General features: G+C 42.1%; 1 protein-coding gene across 5 annotated transcripts in view; it reads right to left on the reverse strand.

The window, feature by feature from the left end:
• Nucleotides 1–19,998, reverse strand: part of shroom1 (shroom family member 1) — a 45,876-nt gene that overhangs the window by 4,988 nt on the left and 20,890 nt on the right. For 3 of the 5 annotated variants that reach the window (XM_068331948.1, XM_068331946.1, XM_068331947.1), the window contains 7 exons: nucleotides 6,998–9,889; nucleotides 6,707–6,893; nucleotides 6,356–6,417; nucleotides 5,253–5,888; nucleotides 4,492–5,088; nucleotides 1,471–1,579; nucleotides 600–872 (listed from right to left, as the gene is read on the reverse strand). In XM_068331948.1, the coding sequence (XP_068188049.1) occupies nucleotides 600–872; nucleotides 1,471–1,579; nucleotides 4,492–5,088; nucleotides 5,253–5,888; nucleotides 6,356–6,417; nucleotides 6,707–6,893; nucleotides 6,998–9,678 (4,545 nt within the window). In that variant the 5' untranslated portion in view covers nucleotides 9,679–9,889. Of the gene's footprint in view, nucleotides 1–599; nucleotides 873–1,470; nucleotides 1,580–4,491; nucleotides 5,089–5,252; nucleotides 5,889–6,355; nucleotides 6,418–6,706; nucleotides 6,894–6,997; nucleotides 9,890–12,565; nucleotides 12,683–19,998 lie in introns of those variants that run through there. The other 2 variants (XM_068331949.1, XM_068331951.1) reach the window with 2 other exon arrangements.

A 19,998-nucleotide genomic window follows, 5' to 3' on the forward strand; every position in this document is an offset into this window, starting at 1 on the left:
GGGATGAGTCGCTAGATGGTTTACTGTGTGTATGGAAAAGTTAATCGCGCTACCGATGCCAACGCGCTAGCCTGTCAATGGGATTTTCCATTTTATGTTAGCATTGAGCTGGCCGCCATTCGTTACTGATGGACTGTGTGGAATTAATATTCTAAGGAACGATAGGCTCTTGTCTTTGTGTCTTCTTGATGTTCTGTCGACACAACTGTTCACCTCGTAGGTAACCATGATATTTTTGGAGTTAATCGCGTCGTGGATCACATTGTTTCTTATGGCTGCCAAGTTATGTTGGGCGCCAGTGACGTACGATGCCCACGTGACCACTGAATGTGGAAGCTGCTGCGGAGCAGATTTTAAACTTTTCTGACCAAAGGAATGATGCTACACATATAAAATTAATTTTTTTCTTCTTTTTTTCATAATGATGAATAACGTATATGTCACTCAAAATTAACTTTACTGTCCCTTTAAGAATTCAGAGACTAACAAAAGGCAAAACTGAATGTAGTGTAGATGATTGTATACATTTAGTAAATGATCACATTATAAGATTCGTAATTTACACAACGTTCAACTAACAGACAGTCTTGGTTCCTCACCTTCTCCTCGGCATCGGTGTGCTGGTCCACGTTGCTCAGAGCATTCTGTACCCTTGCCAGCCGAGCCGAGAGACATAGCAACAGGCTCACCACCCTCTCCAGGTCTCCTATGAATAGATTGTACCTTTCTAGCTCTACAGGGTGACAGCGCTCATGGACCAGCACCTCCAGAGCCTCCCCAAGAGCCACGTTCTCCTCAATGTCTGTCTGAAGGGGACCACGCATCTCTTCCAGTGAGCGTAGATGTGCTTCAATACAAGACACTAAGAGATGCTGTTGAAATAAGCAGAGCAGGTAATGTGTGAGAAACTTCGACAATGATGGTCAAGAACATGGAGAAACAAAACGGAAAAACAAAAAGACGAGAAAAATAAAATGCTTGCCATATGTCAGATAAGCCATTACATTTTTTTGTTGTCATAAGATGAGGGATAAAGGCATACATTATTAAGAGTGGACGTGGCAGTCTGGAAAAGGGAGGCATTACGTGCTGAGCCAACATTCGACAAGTAGGAGACACTGATAAGAGGTAGACAGTAAATCATGTGATAAGGGACATAAAATTCTCTCTCTGAAAAATTCCACTTACTGCCAAATAGCATTGGGATGGTATCATTATTAGATCACCACAGGTTTTGATAAAGTGGTGTGAGACCATATTGTAAAGTGTAAAATAAAAAGAAAGTTTGTTCTGCTTTCTAACTGGATTCTTGTCATTTTATCATAAAAGAAAGAAATGTCACAGACATATTAGTAATACAAATTAGAAATGTTAAAATTTTTTGGCCACATGACTGTCTAATTTTGTTTGTCTGTTTTGATTATTTTGATCATTTATTTGATTCGTTGTTTTGCATTAATAGCTTCTTACCCTCTTCTCAGTGATGTCAACGTTGCTCTGTCGGTCTATGCAATGAGGTTTTGCGTTGTCAGGAACAGAAGTACAAGAGGAGGATTCAGTCCATTCTGCAATTTCAGGACTACAACAGATGTGTTAAGGTCACGTTAGGGATATCATACTGTCAATGCAACCAATGCTTAATTACAGCTCATCATGCTCACATTTAATTCCATTTTCAGCTGTGTCATATATTGTGCTATCGCAGAGATTACACTGTGTGTCTTAAGTGTGCTTACGCAACCATAAATCTGAGTGCACAAACAGCAGTAAGCCAATGGTCAGGTGTTCTTCTGCATGTGATGTAAAAAGGTAAAAGTGCACCAAATCAGTGTCATTTTCAATAAAAATATTAAATTAGGAATCCTTATTTACTTGGCAGTGTCTGCCCTTTGAATACGATGTCCACTTTAACAACTACAGTGGTACCTCTACTTATAAATGTCTCTACTTACGAAATTTTCTACTTACGAAACTCCTCCGCAGGAAAATATTAAAGCTAGTTACGAAAGAAATTTCGACTTACGAAAGGTAAAAATACAGTATGGGCTGATACTCGCAGTTCCCACAGGTTCCTGAACGCAACATTCTTATAGCTGCTCTGCCACTGGCTATTACCTCTTCCTGGCATCCCAATGTCTAAGATGGACCTCTGTGTGGACCTACTGTAGATCGGTGTTTATAAAGGGTCCTCGTCATTCGGCTCTTGACACATGACGTGTTCTGATAGTTTCACATAAATATATTAACTTTTAGAGTATTCGCTATGGACCCCAAGAAAGTGACGGAGAAAACAGGAAAAGAAAAGACGAAGAAAATAGTTTTTTTGTCCATACAAACAGAGGAAGAGATAATAGAAAAACATAAAATAAGGGATGCATTTGGTTAATCTCACCAAAGAATATGGCCGTAATGCATCTACAATCGCCATGTTATTAAAACAAAAGGAAGTTTAAGGAGTTTAAGGCATCGCGTGGGTGGTTGGAGAAGTTCAAAGGTAGGCCTGGAATTCACTCTGTTGTTCGGCATGGTGAGGCAAGAGCACATGAACCAAAGAGGGCAAAAAACAATGAGGATAGTAGTTAAAAGGTAAATGACCATCATTTTTATTCTTTAGTCTATTCTTTGCTTTTACATTATGCACAACTCTCATGTATTGTGTAATAATCTATTCGTAACATGTATTTGTTACATGTTTTGATGCATTTTTATGCTTTATAAAACATTTATGTCGGAATTTTTTGGGGCTTGGAACGGATTAGGGCATTTACATGGAAAAAGCGTTTCTACTTACGTACAGTATTTTCCGCACTATAAGGCGCACTGGACTATAAGGCGCACCCTCAATAATTTGTTTTATAATTTATTTCATATATAAGGTGCACCAGATTATAAGGCGCACACAATAAAAATAAATAAAATTTATTTGATAAACTGCGAGCCACGCTGCTCAAGCAGTAATGACTGAATTCATGACTTCCTGACTACCTTTGAATGGCCCCTATTGTTATGTCAATAAGCCATACTGAGCCTCATCAAGGAAACCTGATCACTTGATCACTTTGTCACTTAGAAAGAAGTCAACCTGCATATTAAAAAACCTGACATTAAAAACTGGTTAAATTCATTACGAGTGCAGTCAGTGCGAACAGAGCGGATTATTTCCTGATCTGAAGTTCGAAGCAGATATTTAAGCTCCGACGTTCGTCTTCGTTTATTAATTAAATATTGTTTCGATCGATCGGTAGTCCAGCCGGAGGTGAGGTGCAGCTATTTGCTGCTGTGTGTCCTAAACAATTTTTTAACTAGTTTTTAATGTCAGGCTGCTAATATACTGGCAAATTTGACGCTGTTTTACTCCTAGAACTGACTTTAACGTCGGTGTCTCACCGCCGTGAATCTCACAGCACGTCGCTGCAGACAGAATACACAAGCCTGAATGCGCCCCTCCGCCGCCCGCCCAGAGCTATCAACTACATTTGTAAATCAATTGCAGCACACCCGTTGGCACCTTTGTCTAGCAGTGACTGCTCTTGAAATTTCAGGAAGTTCAGCTTTGAGGGTCTTTCATTCACCTTTATGCCAGTTTCTCTGTGTGTTTCCACAGACTAATAGAATGGACCGTCACTAGATTCAAGATGACAGCACAATGGCATTTTTAAGACCAATTAAGTTTAAAGCGCCAAATAGTTAGGAAATACTGAGATCGGTCAGTCAAACTTTATTAATACAATTGTTGAAAGTTCCTTATGTTTTGCTACGTAATCAACGGTGCTCCTACAGTCTGCTCTATCGTCTGAGAGCAGCTCAGTCAGAGCAGGGACTTCGGTGACGCCCCTTGACTACCGCTGTTAGGGAGCGTAGGCCCGAGTGACTTGTGAGGGTGCTCCCCTGGTGGCGGAGTGCGGCATGACTGGCGGCCAGACTGCTGGCTTTTTTCAGCGATCATGTTTTTAACCAACAGTAATATGAATATATCCATATATAAGACGCTCCAGATTATGAGGCGCACTAGGGGTTTATGAGAAAATTTTAGGCTTTTAGGTGCGCCTTATAGTGCAGAAAATATATTAATTTTCTACTTACGCAATTTCTTCCAGAACCAATTAATTTCTTAATTAGAGGTACCACTGTAGTTTTTAACATGTTAGTGACATATGTATTCTATTTCTTTACACAGTTGTGCTTATCTTTGGTAAAAGAGTTCAACACATGACTGAAAAATGGAAATCAACTATTTGAGTCATTGAATGAGCAAGGGTAGTTTAATTTAAGTAAGTCTAATTTAAATGATGTCAGACTCATATTCTTTGCCATATTTATTGCTTTAGAACAAGTTTTATCAATAGTGATCTCCTCTAATTTAAGTACAATGCTTTCAATAAGACTGAAACATATCAAACTAATGTGAGTAGGAACCAGTGGGGTTTTGTTATGAATAAAATACCAGAGCTGAGATTTGTTCCAATTGAATAATAGACCATACGTATTCACCTTTCAACCGCTCCTTTCTGCTCTTGTTTCTTCTTGTAGTGCTCCTCCATGAGGAGTGTGTCCTCTGACAGCAGCTGCTCCATCAGCATCAGTGCTGTCTTTCGATTGGCTAGTGGGTAGAACACTCTGGCCAGTGATTGGTCAGCTTTGACCACTGTTTCTACAAGTTCGTCCCAGTGTGGTCTCTCTGAAGGCCTCTCCAGGTTTTTCATCTCTCCTTCTGGTGTTTCCCTCTCTTCCATCTCCTCATTTTCTACAGACTTCATATCTCCATTTTCTCGGTTTTTCTCCTCTTCAACTTGCTGAGTGACATCTTTGTCAAAGACTGACATACAGGAAGAGACAAAAGCTTCACTTGTCTGCGCAGCAGCTACTGTGCTGGGGGATGCATCATCAAAAACAGTGTCTGTCAGAGGTGAGGTCCCGACAGCATCTTTGTTTTCTTTGTCTGATGGGAGAATCCACAATGACGGATCTGTTGTGATTCCGCAGCTCAAAGACACTTCATTGTTTGGATCAGGCGGTGGAGAGTCATTGCTGGGTTCATCCACCAAATGCTTCCTCTCTGATCCAGTCATAGAAGAAGGAGCCCCGACACTGAAACAAATCATGAATGAGAATCACAACTGGTCAAAATCTATTTAAAATCAAAAACACAATAAATCCAAAGAATTGAAATCAGAAAAGTGATGAGGCATAATGAATTTATTGAAACACATCACAGAAGAACCAAACTGCAATCACATGGATTTTAAGCTTACCTGAAGTTGGGGCTGTTTTCACAAAGATGTTCTGTTTGGATGGGGGTGGAAGTGGAGGATTTGAGCTCCATCTCACCGTCCAGACCTTTGGGGGAAGGGGGGTTAGACGGAGTCTCACTGATCAGTGGATTGGACCTGAATTCATCAGAGATAGGACTGTCAAGTTCAGAGTGAGCCCTGGCTCGTGAAGACAAAGTGGATGGGGAATTGGATGTACTGTAGTTCCTTGAATCTAATCCAGTGATCTCTCCTGGTTCTGAGTTCTGCACTGGTATTTTCTTGGTTTGGTTCTGTGTGTGTCCCTGAGTACTCTTCTGAACAACAGTCTCTGGTTCTTTTGCTGCTGCCTCTGTTACATTTTGTTTTGTCTTCTCTCGGTCTTGCAGGTGGCCTTCTCTGAATTCGGAAAAGAATAAAACGTCACTGTTTTCTGTGACCGGTCCAACTCGTTCAGTTGAACACCTCTGGAGTTGATCCAGCTGTTCAGAACTTTTACTTAAAGCAGATGGTCTTCTTAACTTCAATGCTCCAAGCTCTTCCATTGACTTCACTCTGGGGGCAACCACTCTGGGGACCCGCTGCTGGCCCTCAGGGGCTTGTTTTATCAAAGGGTCCTGAACGGTAGTCTTCTGGGAACTGACAGTGACATCCAGTGTTAACTAACTTAGTTCCTTGAATTATACAATATATTACTTAGCATCAGAGTCTAAGCTTTAAATGGAAACAAATATTGAGTTACGATTTTTACCCAGAGTATTTCCACATGCAATGTCTTGAAAGGCAATTTCTAACATGCAACACAAAGCCTCAGGGAAATTTTACTGCATGACTGGTACTAATAACTTGTCTAACTTAACACAATGTCATTTTGAGAAATAGGTGAACTTCTGGTTCATTCTGTGACTTGTCATTTAGAGGTGAGGAATAAATCTTTCAAAAGGAATGCAGGTTTGTTCAAGCAGCTTGGTGTTAATGTTCCAGGGTCAGAATAAATCAAGTAGAGATTTAGAGTCTGTGGCACAGGGCACACATCACCACCCTAATACTTCCTTGACCTAAAACTAATAAAAATGTCCCGAGTTGTCTGCAGCACTGGTACATACCTCAAGGTTTCCATAGAAATAACTGGTAGAGGATCCTTCTCATTGTAATGTGCCTCCAGACACTGTGGGAGAACACACAAAATATCATTTAATCAGGAAAATAAACACAATTTTTCTCAAATCAAAAATTATGACATACATTTATCAATATTTTCTCTTTTCTGACTGATTTTTTTTGTCTGACTGACACTGATTTATTCTGCTAAATTAAACTCCAGCCCTGCGGCCTTTAAGATGTAGGTGAAAAGCTTAACATTAGGTATCTACCTATTAATTAGTAGTAGACCACCAGACAAAACTTTATTGTCACATGTATAAGATAATACACAATTTCGAGTCTCTCAGACTTACTTCAAAAGTATAGGGTGTGGACGTGGATCTGTTCCTGAAGACACTCGGTGGATTTTGCTGATCCAAGAGATTCTCCACAGAAGCAGACTTCCCCTGAGTTGGACCTCGGCTCTCCCTCAGTCTTGGCTTACTGGACTGGCCAGCATATTGGTCTGATGCAGACTGAGCTGAGAAGAACTGGGCATACCTGTTTTGGGAAATTGAAAACAGAATACCTAAAATATGTAATGGGATTTAACAAAAAAACATTGAACAATCTACTTGCTCTCTGGCTCTGCCTTTTGTTTGTACCTGATTGAGCTGGTGGAGGAATCAAGGATGCGACCTGCAGAGTGCGGCCTGTGGAGTTTACTTTTGCTTTTTTTGTCATCATGATTTCCCATGAAAGGCCTGGGTGCCCAGTCAAATGGTTTTTCCCCTAGAGAATGCCTTTGTCTGGGTGGAGGTAGTACCTGAGATGCCGGTTGCTGTGGCTCAGCCACTTTCTGGCCTGTCTTACGCTCCATATACTCCATCAAGGCCTTGTGTTGTAGATGTTTTAGGCTTGTCTTTGAAGTGCTAGAAGCCAAAAAGGTGTGGTCTCTTGTTTCAAACAGCTTCCGGCGTGAAGCAACCAGTCCCTGCTCTCCATGTTGTACACGTTCCTTCCCCTCATATTCGACTGCAAACACGTTGTCACTTTCATTTCCAAAGGAGTGGTAAGAAGAATGAACTGGGGCACCACCACCAACCAGGTTGAGATTTTCCGGTTCAGAGTAGCACATCTTCTTCTGGTCTTGAGTCAAACGCTTCCTGCCTCCGATGCGCGCTACCTGTGGCTGTGCTAAATTTGCTGTTCTATTTTCTTTCTCATTTTGTTTGTCCTTCTCTTCCTGAATCTCCCTGAGTACTTCCTTTATGCTTCCCCTCTCTGTGTCCTCAGAGGTCACAGAGGGAGTGAGCGTGTCTGTGGAAGTCTCAGAGTCCTGTGATGAGAAGAAAGTGTGAATCACGGTAGGTCTCAGCTCAGATTTTTGCCTCACCTGATGCGACCTTGACAGCTGTAAGTCTCTTCTTTTAAATGATGTCTCATTCAGGACTTTAGACTGGGCATCCTTCAGCCTCTCTTTGTAGTACTTTTTAAAGGAGTCATCCAGGGTATTACAGGCAGAGATAACTTCCTCCCTATCATTCTTTCTTGTGTCACTTTTTGGATGACTTTCTTTGTTGTTTACAGTCAGGTCTCCATAAACTATTTTGTTTGGGATCATTTCCTTGCCTTTTATGCTAAAGTCAGTACTCTTTTTAGTCTGCAACACTGTCCTGCTGGCTCCAGTGAGGTGATACAGAAGTGGGGTGGTTTCCTTGTTTATCTTATCGCTGGCGAAATCATGCAACGGATGTTGTTTCCCTCTCTTTTGGTGGTTAGGCTGTTCATTACTCATTAGTGAAATGACCTCATTCTTTTGTGGGTCTGAAGGTGGGGGGCAGTTTTTTTCAGGTCCACAGTAAAATATAGCATTGTTGGCAGTATGGCAGCCAATCTCTCGACACTGCATGGTGTTGATTTCCTCTAAAGGATCAGGGCTTTGGCAGGACTGGGATGAGTTAAGAGACAGTCTGTGATTCTCATGATCCTGACTCCTGGATGAGAGGTCACTGTATTCTGACACAGAAGTGTAATTTTTTTTCTCATCTGGAATTTCACTTGAACTATGAGAACTCTCTTGGAATGTCATAAACAAATTATCCATTGTGCTGTGGCACCTTTTTTTCTCTCTGAGCTGGTATGTCTCTAACACAGTAGAGTGCTCACTTGCAGCCTCAGACCCACAGACAGTGGCAGAGTGTGTCCTCAAACCAGATTCAGAGAGCTTGCACACTCCTGTGACAAAGTAGAACTGACCCTTATGCTGGATACTGCTGCTGATAAAACTTTGACCAGCATTCCTGGGTCTGGATACTCGGGTTGGATCTGAACTAAGCAAATCATAAGCAGAGTGTGCCCTTTTGCACCCACTTTCAAAATGGCTACTTCGGCATCTGTTATCCCCATTAAGTGCCTGACTGCTTGAAGGAGGTCCAAGGTTCGGGTGCTCCAGCTGGCTTGTGCCTTGGGGAGATGATTGGTTTATGATGTTTGATAACCTCTGCTCAGAAGCAGATTTGTTATCTGTAGTGAAATGTTTTTCTGGGCTTAATGAAACCCCAGTCTGATCGCGGAGGTGGAAACGGTAGCTTGGTGGATGTTGGCCTTGTGGCATAGAGGCCCTCCGAGCGGGATATGCTGGTTTGGAATTGCAACTCAGATTACCTGTATCTAAAACAGCTGCCTCCGATCTTGGGGCATGGAGCTGTGGATGAGGCACATTGTTGAGTCTGGGTTGTTGTTGAAGATGTGGCTGCTGGGGTTGAATCTCAGGATTGTAGCAGTGGACCTTGCTGTTCTCCAAATTTTTTGTGGCTATAAAACTATCAAGGCGTGTGGGGACTGGAGGAGGACCAACAGAAGTGTGAACAACTTGGGATGCACCCCCTAAATGTACTTCTTGCTTAGCAAGAGGTTTCTTGTTGATATGGGAACTAATATTAACATTATTGTTATGATGTTTGACAGCGTGTTTTAGTTTGTTGCTTGTATTGTTGCGGTATTGCTGTGAGATGGCTTCCACAGAGCGATAGAGCTGGTCCATGGTATTTGAGTCAGAATGTAGAACTTGAGCAGGATTGTAAATAGACTTTACATACTTAAGATCAACACAATGACTGAAAGAACTGGACTGTAGGTCATCTGGTTGAAGAGGAGATGGATAGTCTGGGGCAGTGGATCCTCCAGAGAAGGAGCTATAGGCAGAGTCTCCTTTTCCGTGTTGGTGATGGGAAAATTGGTCAACGATGCTGCTGCTGGACTTGGCTGGAGACAGCCGACTGGCAGGCAGATGAAATTGATGTAGGTCCACGTTGCTCATTCTCTCAAAGTGGAAGGACTCCATTGAGGAATGGAATGGAGAGCAGGAAGGAAAGGCCAGGGTTTGGAAAAATGTTGCATGCGTACATGTGCCAATGCATGTATCTTCTTGAAACCGGAGAAATTATCACCAACAACTTTGAACCAGATCCTTCACAGCTATCTCTCATTAGGTCATTTTCTCCATTTCCTTTTTGTTCATTCAAATTTTCTTGGAATGGTCTGCTCAGGAGATCCTAAGGGACAAAACAAAAACACCACAGCCTCATTAAACGTCTGTAATTTTAACTCAAGACTAGTGACAAATCTGTGGTAATTGACTGTTCAAGAGTGAAGTGATGCATTGAATGTCGAGTGTCGAACAGATAATCAATGTACCACATTGTGTTGTCTGGAAAAAAACCCCAAAAAAACCCAAAAACTTATTGCCTAGCTCCTTTGACTGCTTTGCAATGGCATGATAATCTAACACAAATTCTAAATGTGTTTGGTGAAAAAATGACTTATGTTCTCCAGGGGCCTTTCTACGCAAAATCTTAAGATTCCAGACAACATAAAAAGCCACTGGTCCGTCTTTACAAGGCATTTCTAGGTCAAATTCCTCTGTGATCTTTCCCCATCTGTGTAAGTCATAAAAACTCTTGTTACAAACTGAATGAATTTTCTTTTAATTTTAATGCAGTAGGGTAGAGGTCCAACTATCCTAATAATAAGTCGGACCTTTTTTCCATCGTAATGCACTTTGTTACACTGTCTTGGAAGGTGTCAATAAAACAATGCTAGACAATATACCATTACTATTCCCACATGAAATATTTTGCCATTGAAGTCGAATATGTTTTATTTAGTTAACCAAAAGAACACATTCAAATATCTTCTATATTATTCAGGTGATTGCTTTCTTGATTAATCTGTAGATTAATATTGTAGTGTGCTTTTGAATTTTGTCCTTCATTTCATACTTTATCATTGTTTACATAACTTATATATGATTAATTAATCACAAGTAGGCATGTCTATTGGTTGATAAACTTTTTTTTTCATAATTCAGAGGGGTATTTTGTGTCCAGCAAATATAATTTGAATCCATTTTGATGTTATTCCAGTTTACTCTGTTTGCTGCTGCTTGGTTTTGAAAATCAGTATAGCTTGGAACCTGCAGAAGGAGTATGTCTGCCAGTTTGCATCAATGAGGCCTCTAATTAAGGGCCTTGGGGTTGGCAGTGCACGCTGGAGCACACACGAAAAAATTTCAGGAATTCTGTATGGAACTACAAAAATCCTGCAAAACTTGTCATGTGTCAAAAGCATAATGCTTTGTGGTACAGATCTGACCCCATAAAGGCTCCACTACTTGTTACACCTCTTATTGTTGCATTAGCATTTGTTTGAACTATTTCCTTAAAAAGAAAATAATTATTGTAATTCATTAAACATACTAACACATACTCAGAAAAAAATCTTCACAAGAAACAAGCCCTGTAAGTACATGATGGGTTTAGATTTTACTATGGACCCTACTGAAGCATGACTGTAACCAGATCTCTTTGTTTAACTGAAGCCATGCACCTGTCATGAACACACAAAAGTCAATGCTGCCAATAAAACAAATACAAGTCAACCTGTTCATCAAGTCTTGCACTGCCTTATTAAAGGTGGATCTCACCATTGACTAAAGAGCGAAAAATGTTGCACATTTTGTGAATAAGCACCTATAATAAAAATAACAATGACTTCTAGCCATCCAGAGGTTATGCTGTGTCTCAAAGTATAGGGTTTCTTCCTTGATGTTAAAAGTATGAGTGTAAAATCCTAAAAGTTTGTTATGGAATGATGGACACTTCTCACCTTCAAAGGTTGATATCTTGGCTATGCAACAGAAGGGGAGGAGCTTATGAGAATGTTTTGAGTGGCCGAGGAGACGACTAGAATTTAGCAGTGCTACTTTGGATAGCTTTACTTCAAACATGCAATTGTGTTTCAATAACAACAAAAGGAACAAATACATCAAAATAGTTGCAGGCTTTCGTTTAGCAGTTGAATAACAAATCATGGTATTCACAGGCAATAATTTCAGGCAGTAATGTCATTTCTTCATGAAACAGGAGGGGCATTAAAACATTATTAGTCAAGTGATTAAAAAAAAATTTCACAAAAGGGAAAAAGCTGCAGATATTTCTGAAGGTGAAGTGAAATGTCATTCACATCCAAATACTTTGGACAACATTTGTAACATATTCAATGCAGCAATGTTTAAGTAAATGCACACTGCATAAGTTACTATACCTGCATACAGTATTGGAAATGGACAGCAGAAGTACATGATTTGAGACAAAGCTTGAGATAACACAAACTCTTTTAGAATCAATTCTGTTGAGCAATATTTTCAGTTTTGCCAACTTTGTTGGCAGAACAGAAAAATGTGGACAAAGATGATCTGATGTGGCTGATATGCACATTTATAAACCTTATCTCCTAAGAGTCTTTACAGATACCACAGTACCAACAAGGAGTCTGTGTATGTAAAGTGCCTTCTGCTCTGTCTGTGTGGTTTCCAGTCCCACTAGTCCCTCTGCAAAAAAGAGAGGCTCCCAAACAGGGGAGTACTCAAGTGGAAGTGATGGAGGGACAGGCAGATACAAAATGTACAGAGAAACTAGGGGGGAAAGGGAGGGAGGGAGGGAGGGAGAGCAGAGAAACAGAGAAGAGAGGGATGGAGGGAAAGAGGGTGAGCAGAGGGTGACCTGTCCAGACAAATACCCTTACACGCAAAGCACAACAAGAGACAAGTAAAGTGAACAGTGACAGCAGGAAAGCTGAGTTAGAAGGCTGGATCAACAGTCAGAAGGCAGACTGGGATGAAAGAAATTTCACAGACTTAAAAGAGCCTGATTAAAAATGGAAAAACTCACCCAAACTTTGAGTCCACCAGAAAAGAAACTATTTTCTAAGTTTCAATTCAAAGAAAGATTTTGTTGAATAATTTTCCTCCTTCTTTCTTCCTCAAAACATCTTTTTTTCACTCCAGAAGGACCACACCAAGTAACTAGGAGAGCTATATATTGGAGGAAGACTTCTAGTGAGTCCCTTCTCCCCCCACCAAGACCCGAAGCTGCCTAGCGGGAGCCAGTGATTGGCCAGTGGATGATGTCCAGCTCTGTGAAGCACAATGAATGCAGCGGAGGGAATATTTCAGTGCTGCGGATAGTTTGTAGTGCTGCTGGCTGCCTGAACAACAGAGAGAGAGAGAGAGAGAGAGAGAGAGAGAGAGAGAGAGAGAGAGAGAGAGAGAGAGAGAGAGAGAAAGAGGGGGGGAGAGAGAGAGAGAGAGAGAGAGAGAGAGAGAGAGAGAGAGAGAGAGAGAGAGAGAGAGAGAGAGAGAGAGAGAGAAAGAGGCCTCGCATTCCTGGCTGGCTTCAAAGACGGAGCAGAGCTCGGGCGCCATTCATTCCCAAGGCCCTGAGCCCTGCACATGGAGACTGGCCAAGGAAGGAGGGAGGACTGATGAAGGGAGGGGGCAATGGTAGTGATGGGGTTGGTGGTTCTAAGGGTAACCTCGCAGTCTCCAACCAAAAAACAGTCCCTATTCCCTACCATTACGCTAATTTCCCCTTTTCTGTCTTACATCTAACACCAGTTTCTCTCCACTTAATTCTTCAATCCTTTACAAAGCATTAATGACAAATATAAATGAATAACGCTGCTAATCATTAATCAATTGTAGAAATGTCTTTCAAGCACCACTGCTGTACGACTGATATGAAGGTCAACATTGCAGTCATTTAATCCCTAAAGTAACTCCAATATCAGTAAACACTGTTAGCTTCACAGAAGTCTGAAGCATATTTATTTGGTTTTTAAAAAATTTTTGCAAATTAAGCAGAAGGCTATGGACTTGAACAATCAACTCAAAACACTATTTTGTTGCATGAGTGAAACTCTCAATTACCAATTCCAAAACTTCTCTGATTATCTATTTCAAAATAAACAACCTCGTTGTCATTTTGACTATTTTTTATAGTGGCTGGCAGTGTGAGTGTTCAGATGCTGTATGTAGAGTTTTGGAATACTTTAAAATATTATAAAAGACTTGTTAAGCCCCTTTCTACGCGTGACTGAAGACAAGTCTATAAATGGGGTCAATATTAAATGGAAACTTGTAAACAAGGATAAGCCCATGGCCACTTTCTGCCTGGAAACTGAGCTAAGTAGTATATCACAATGGAGAAAGGCGGGAGCATGCCTTAAGAACAGCAAGAATTCAAAGAGCATAAACAGATCTAATGTGAGGAATAAAGGTGTCAAGTAAGGTCAATTTTTTGTGAATAAAACTTGATTAATAAAAGCAATGAATGATGGAGAAACCACTGAATGATGGTTAATGGAAAAAAATGCCACAACATTAATTCTTTCAGATGAGAACATCATTAACAGGAAGTACAGGATAATAAAAAGATGCAGTAGTACTTGGTTAGAACATTTTAGAGAGAAAGGAAGGTAAAGAAAAAAAAAGAAAGGAAGAAATACTAGGACAACCTAATATACTACTATGGCTACTGTTGGTGCCATAGTAGCCAGCCAGCCAACTTTCAAGCCAAAACCAATTAGCTTATTAGTCTGTTAAGTCGGTTGATAAAGATGATGGAGGGTTGACATATCTCCAAGCCTCTGACTGAGGAGCTGGTTGAAATGCTGTTGTTTGCACTGGGGTTCTGAAGCAGAAGCATTCAGAGGGAAACAAGACATCAACTCACAGCCGTGCTAAGAAACGAATCAAAGTAGAAAACAAGGTGTAATTATTAGCATGTGTAATAGCTGCATTTAATTCACAAAGGGTTTGGGACCGATTTCATTAAGATATTTTATAATGGACTGTAGTCTCAGGGCTAGATTTCCCTTTTCGCTTTACAGTTAGAGTTTCACAAAAATAAAAGGGTAATTTAAAATAATAGATGTACACCTGAGCCCAGGCTAACTCTAAGACTCATGGTTGAAAGTATCCTGACTGTGACTTATTGTGACTTAAGACAGATATTTCACCCTTCACTGAGTTTCTGACTAAAATGTTCTTTTAGCTAAAGAATTGCAGTATTTCAGGGGACAAACATTTTCTGCTGGGATGTATATGCTAGACTTTACTGAAAATTTGTCCTGTTCAAGTCAAGAAGTGGAAGACCCGAAATAGTTTTTCATTACACATTGAATACTCACAAATACCAATCCATGAAGAACAAATAGTCATAAATCAATTGTTCTGAATGAAAACATCCCAGCCATTTTGTTGGAAAAATGTACACGAGGGTAGCTCTATGAAAACCACAATAAAGTACCATGGTGGAAATTCCTATGCAGCAGAACAGTCATGTGTTTAGAATGGAACTGTAAAAATGGATCAAAGCTCTCAAGATAGGGCATTATTGCAAAGGTCAGCATAAAACACAAATGCGCCTGTACTCAAGCGGCACAAGTCTTACTGACTTATCGTTGACAAACCTATTTGTTATGGACTAAGATTGATCTACTGACCTTTTGGCCAGTGGAGGCCAACAGCCTTTGAACTATTATATTCTTTATTCAACATAAGGAATTTTAATTAAGTACTACAAAAATGTCTTTAAATAAGATAATGCTTCATTTGTCCCACAGTGGGGAAATTTATGCATCACAGCAGAAGCATTCAGAGAGAGTGGAAGAAGATGTTACAGAAGGTGTAAGTTTAACTACGATTCTTACATATATACATATTTATATACACAAACAAACACACACATACACATACTTATGGGCCAAAGGAGAGGAACACTGCAGGCAAGACGTTAGAGGAGAGCCAGATGAAAGACAAACAATCACTCACGCACACCTTCCGACAATTTGGAATGAGCAGTTCACCTAAAGTGTAGGTTTTAGAAGAGAACCCACACAGACACCGGGAGAATATACAAACTCCTCACAGAAAGAACTCAAACCCGGAATCTTACACACACACACACACACACACACACACACACACACACACACACACACACACACACACACACACACCATATATATGTATGTGTGTGTGTGTGTGTGTGTGTGTGTGTGTGTGTGTGTGTGTGTGTGTGTGTGTGTGTGTGTGTGTGTGTGTGTGTGTGTGTGTGTTTGTTTACACCTGTCTTCTATTTCATTCGGCTTTTCCCTTCAGGGGTCACCACAGCGAATGACTTGCCTCCATCCATCTGCCTTCTCTTCTATTGCACCCACTACCTTCATGTCCTCTTTCACTAAATCCATAAACCTCCTCTTTGGTCTTCATCTAAGCCTCCTGACTGGCAGTTAAAAACTCCTTCTACCAATATATTCACCATCTCTCCTCTGGACATGTCCAAACCATCTTTGTCTGGCCTCTCTGACATTATCTCCAAAACCTCTAACATGTGCTCTCTGATGTACTCATTCCTGATCCTATCCATCCTAGTCACTCCCAAAGAGAACCTCAGCATCTTCAACTCTGCTACCTCAAGCTCTATCTCTGTTCTTTTTCTCAGTGACGCTGTATCTTGACCAAACAACATTGCTGGTCTCACCACAGTTTTGTACACTTTTCCTTTCATTTTAGCTGAAACTCTTCTATTAAACCTGACACTTTTCTCCATCCCTTTCATCCTGACTGCACACACTTCTTCACGTGTTTTCCACACTCTCCATTGCTCTGGATTGTTGACCCTAAGTACTTAAAATCATCCACCTTCTTGATCTCTTCTCCCTGTAACCTCACTCTTCCACTTGGGTCCTTCTCATTCACAGACATGTACTCTGTCTTACTGCGGCTAACCTTCATTCCTCTCCTTTCCAGGACAAACCTCCACCTCTCTATCTTCTACACCTGTTCCCTGCTCTCACTACAGATCATACTGTCATCTGTAAACATTATAGTCCATGGAGATTCCTGTCAAACCTCGTCTGTCAGCCTGTCCATCACCATAGCGAACAAGAAGGGGCTCAGAGTTGATCCCTGATGCAGTCCCACCTCCACCTTGAACTCCTCTGTCACATCTACAGCACATCTCACCACTGTCTTACAGTCCTCATACATGTCCTGCACTGCCCTAAGATACTTTTCTGCCACTCCAGACTTCCTCATACAATACCACAGTTCCTCTCTGGGCACCCTGTCATAAGATAAGTTTCTCTCCAGATCTACAAAAACACAATGCAGCTCACTCTGGCCTTCTCTGTATTTCTCTATCAACATCCTCAAAGCAAATACAGCATCTGTACTACTCTTTTTTGGCATGAAACTATACTGCAGCTCACAAATGCTCACTTCTGTCCTGAGTCTAGCTTCAACTACTCTTTCCCATAACTTCATTGTATGGCTCATCAACTTTATTCCTCTGTAGTTGTCACAACTCTGCACATCTCCCTTGTTCTTAAAAATGGGCACAAGATAGATAGATAGATAGATAGATAGATAGATAGATAGATAGATAGATAGATAGATAGATAGATAGATAGATAGATAGATAGATACGTTATTAATCCCGGAGGAAATTGCACATATCCAATACTCAGGCATTACATAATGAATCAATACTGGATTTAAAAAAAAAGAAACACTGACACCAACGCACATAACACAAGACATACACGAAATAAAAATATAAAGTGAAGTGAAAATTAGCAGGAGGCCCACATGGTCTTCCTTCGTGTCATCATACTGTTCCACCCCTCATCCGCCCATCTGCTGTGGACCTTCCTCTGTGGACCTGCACCTCCAGGCCCACCAGTATCACCCCCATCTATCCATGTGCTGTGGACCTTCTCCTCCAAGCCCACCAGTACCACCCCTCATCTATCCATGGGCTGGGGTCCTGTTTCCTTTCTTCCTGCGTGCCACCATACAGTCATCCACGCAGCTGTAATTGTGCCTTGGGAAACATAACTTTAACCATACTGACACTGTCTCTATCTGGCCTATCTGCCACTCTCTCTGTGTCTCTTTTTCTCTTTCCCTGTTCTTATTCTCCTTTGATTTCTTTTCCACCCAACTGGTCAAGGTGGATGACCGCCCAAAAGAGTCTGGGTCCTGCCCGGAGTTTCTTCCTCATCGGAAGGAAGTTTTTCCCCGCCACTGTCGCTTATGCTTGCTCTGGAGGGTTCAGTTGGGTTTCCCTGTCTGTTAAAGCGCTCTGACATGTCTGTTGCCATGATTAAGCGCTATAAAAATAAAACTTGATTGATTGATTAATTGATTGATTGATTGATGGTGGATAAGGTACACCCTTCTTATAATGTAAGGCATCACTATCTAATATCACAACTATCACAACTATCTAATATCACAACATCTAATATCTAATACCTATCTCGCAATGGTCAAAAATATAAGGCGTCACTATCTAATATCAAAACATCACAACACCTTGGCCCCACTACACTGCAGCACAGGTTGACATCTCCTCCCTTCCATTCAACCGCGAACAGACCTTGCCACCTCCCCCTGATCCTCTTGAGAGAGTCATTGTACCCCCTGATGGCACAGGGCACGAAGGAGGACCTCAGCATCTCTGTGGAGGCGCTGTATGACAGCAGTCTGTCGCTGAAGGTGCCTCTCTGCTGGGAAAAGGGGGTGTGCAGGGTCTGGCTGGTGTGGTATTATTCATGATAGCCCTGACTCTAGACATGGTCCTGCTCTACAGAAGTGTCCCCACAAAGTCCAGGCTCAGCCCGACCCCTGAGTCCACTCTTGAAGTCCGATGTGTAGAGGGTGAAGAGAACGGGGGAGAGCACGGTCCCCTGTGGCGCCCCCGTGCTGCTGGTCACCATAGAAGACAAACAGTCCCCCATACGGATGTACTGGGGTCTGTCTGTTAGGTAGTCCGTGATCCAGCTCACAAGGTAGGGGTCCACAGCCATGGAGGTCAGTTTATCATACAGGAGTCGGGGCTGGATGGTGTTGAAGTCGCTCGAAAAGTAAAAGAAGAGCACCCTGATGGCACAGCCCCTACGTCCAGGTAGGAGAGCACACGGTGGAGGAGGTACAAGACAGCGTTGTCAACCCCAACCTTGGCCTGATAGGCGAACTAGAGAGGGTCCATTGCACCCTGCACCGTTGGACGCATGAGCTCCAGGACCAGTCGCTATATGGTCTTCATTACGTGGGAGGTAAAAGTGACCGGTTGGTGGTTGTTGAGCTCAGTAAGGCGTCTTTTCACGGGTACAGGGATGATGCAGGAGGTCTTCCACAGTGATGGGACCCTCCCAAGCCGCAGACTGAGGTTGAACAATCGCTGTAAAGGGTCCCCTAGTTTCGAAGCACAGGCTCGGAGGAGTCTTGGGGAGACCTTATCCGGTCCAGCCACCTTATAGGGACGTAGCCTCCGCAGCCTTGTCGTCACCAAGTCTGCAGTGATGACAGTCTCAGTCATGGCGGGAGCAGGAGGTCGTGGCGAGGTTGGAAGTCCAGTGGTTGAGGTGGGGCCGTTGAGCTTTGCATCTCTTGGAGTGGGCTCGGGGGGAGTGGCAGGGGTGGAAGGAGAAGACACACAGGAGGAGAGAGCATCAGTCGTCCGCAGGGCAGGGAGAGGCCTGGGACGAGGAGCCAGGAGTGGTGGGGGAGCTGAACCGATTGAAAAAGCTGTGCCCTTTCCCGTGTCCGATGATGGTTCTCATCCCATTCCAGTCTCCTTCGCCTTCCTCAGGCAGAGTCTCACTTCCTGCTGGGTCTTCCTCATCTCCTCCTCGTTCTTGCTCCTGAACGCCCTCTTCTTCCTGTTCAGGAAAGCTTTGACTTCCTTTGTGACTCAAGGTTTGTTGTTGGGGTAACACGGTTTGTTGGGGTTTGTTTGTTTGTTTGTTTGTTGAGGTTTGTTTGTTTTTGGGGTTTCTTTTGTTTGTTGGGGTTTGTTTGTTTGTTGGGGTTTGTTTGTTTGTTTGTTTAAGGTTTGTTGGGTAACAAGGTTGTTGGGGTAACAAGGGTTTGTTGTTGGGGTAACAAGCACACTTCTCCTCCATTCCTCAGGAATCTTTTCACCATCTAAGATCCAGAAACTGTACTGCCACCTCTCCTAGACACTTCCATACCTCCACAGGTATATCATCAGGGCCGAGTGCCTTTCCACTCTTCATCCTCTTCAGTGCCCTCCTCACTTCATCTAATCTTGGTACTTCCTGGTCCACATCAGCCCCCCTCTTCTAATCTTCTAGTCTTTGTTCTCTCCTCATTCATCAACTCTTCAAAGTACTCTTTCCATCTTCCCATCACACTTCTGGCAACTGTCAATACACTTCCATCCCTATCCTTAATCACCCTAAACTGCTGTACGTCCTTCCCATCTCTATCTCTCTGTCTTGCCAACCTGTA

This window comes from Antennarius striatus, chromosome 13 (assembly GCF_040054535.1).
Source record: "Antennarius striatus isolate MH-2024 chromosome 13, ASM4005453v1, whole genome shotgun sequence".
NCBI lineage: Eukaryota > Metazoa > Chordata > Actinopteri > Lophiiformes > Antennariidae > Antennarius > Antennarius striatus.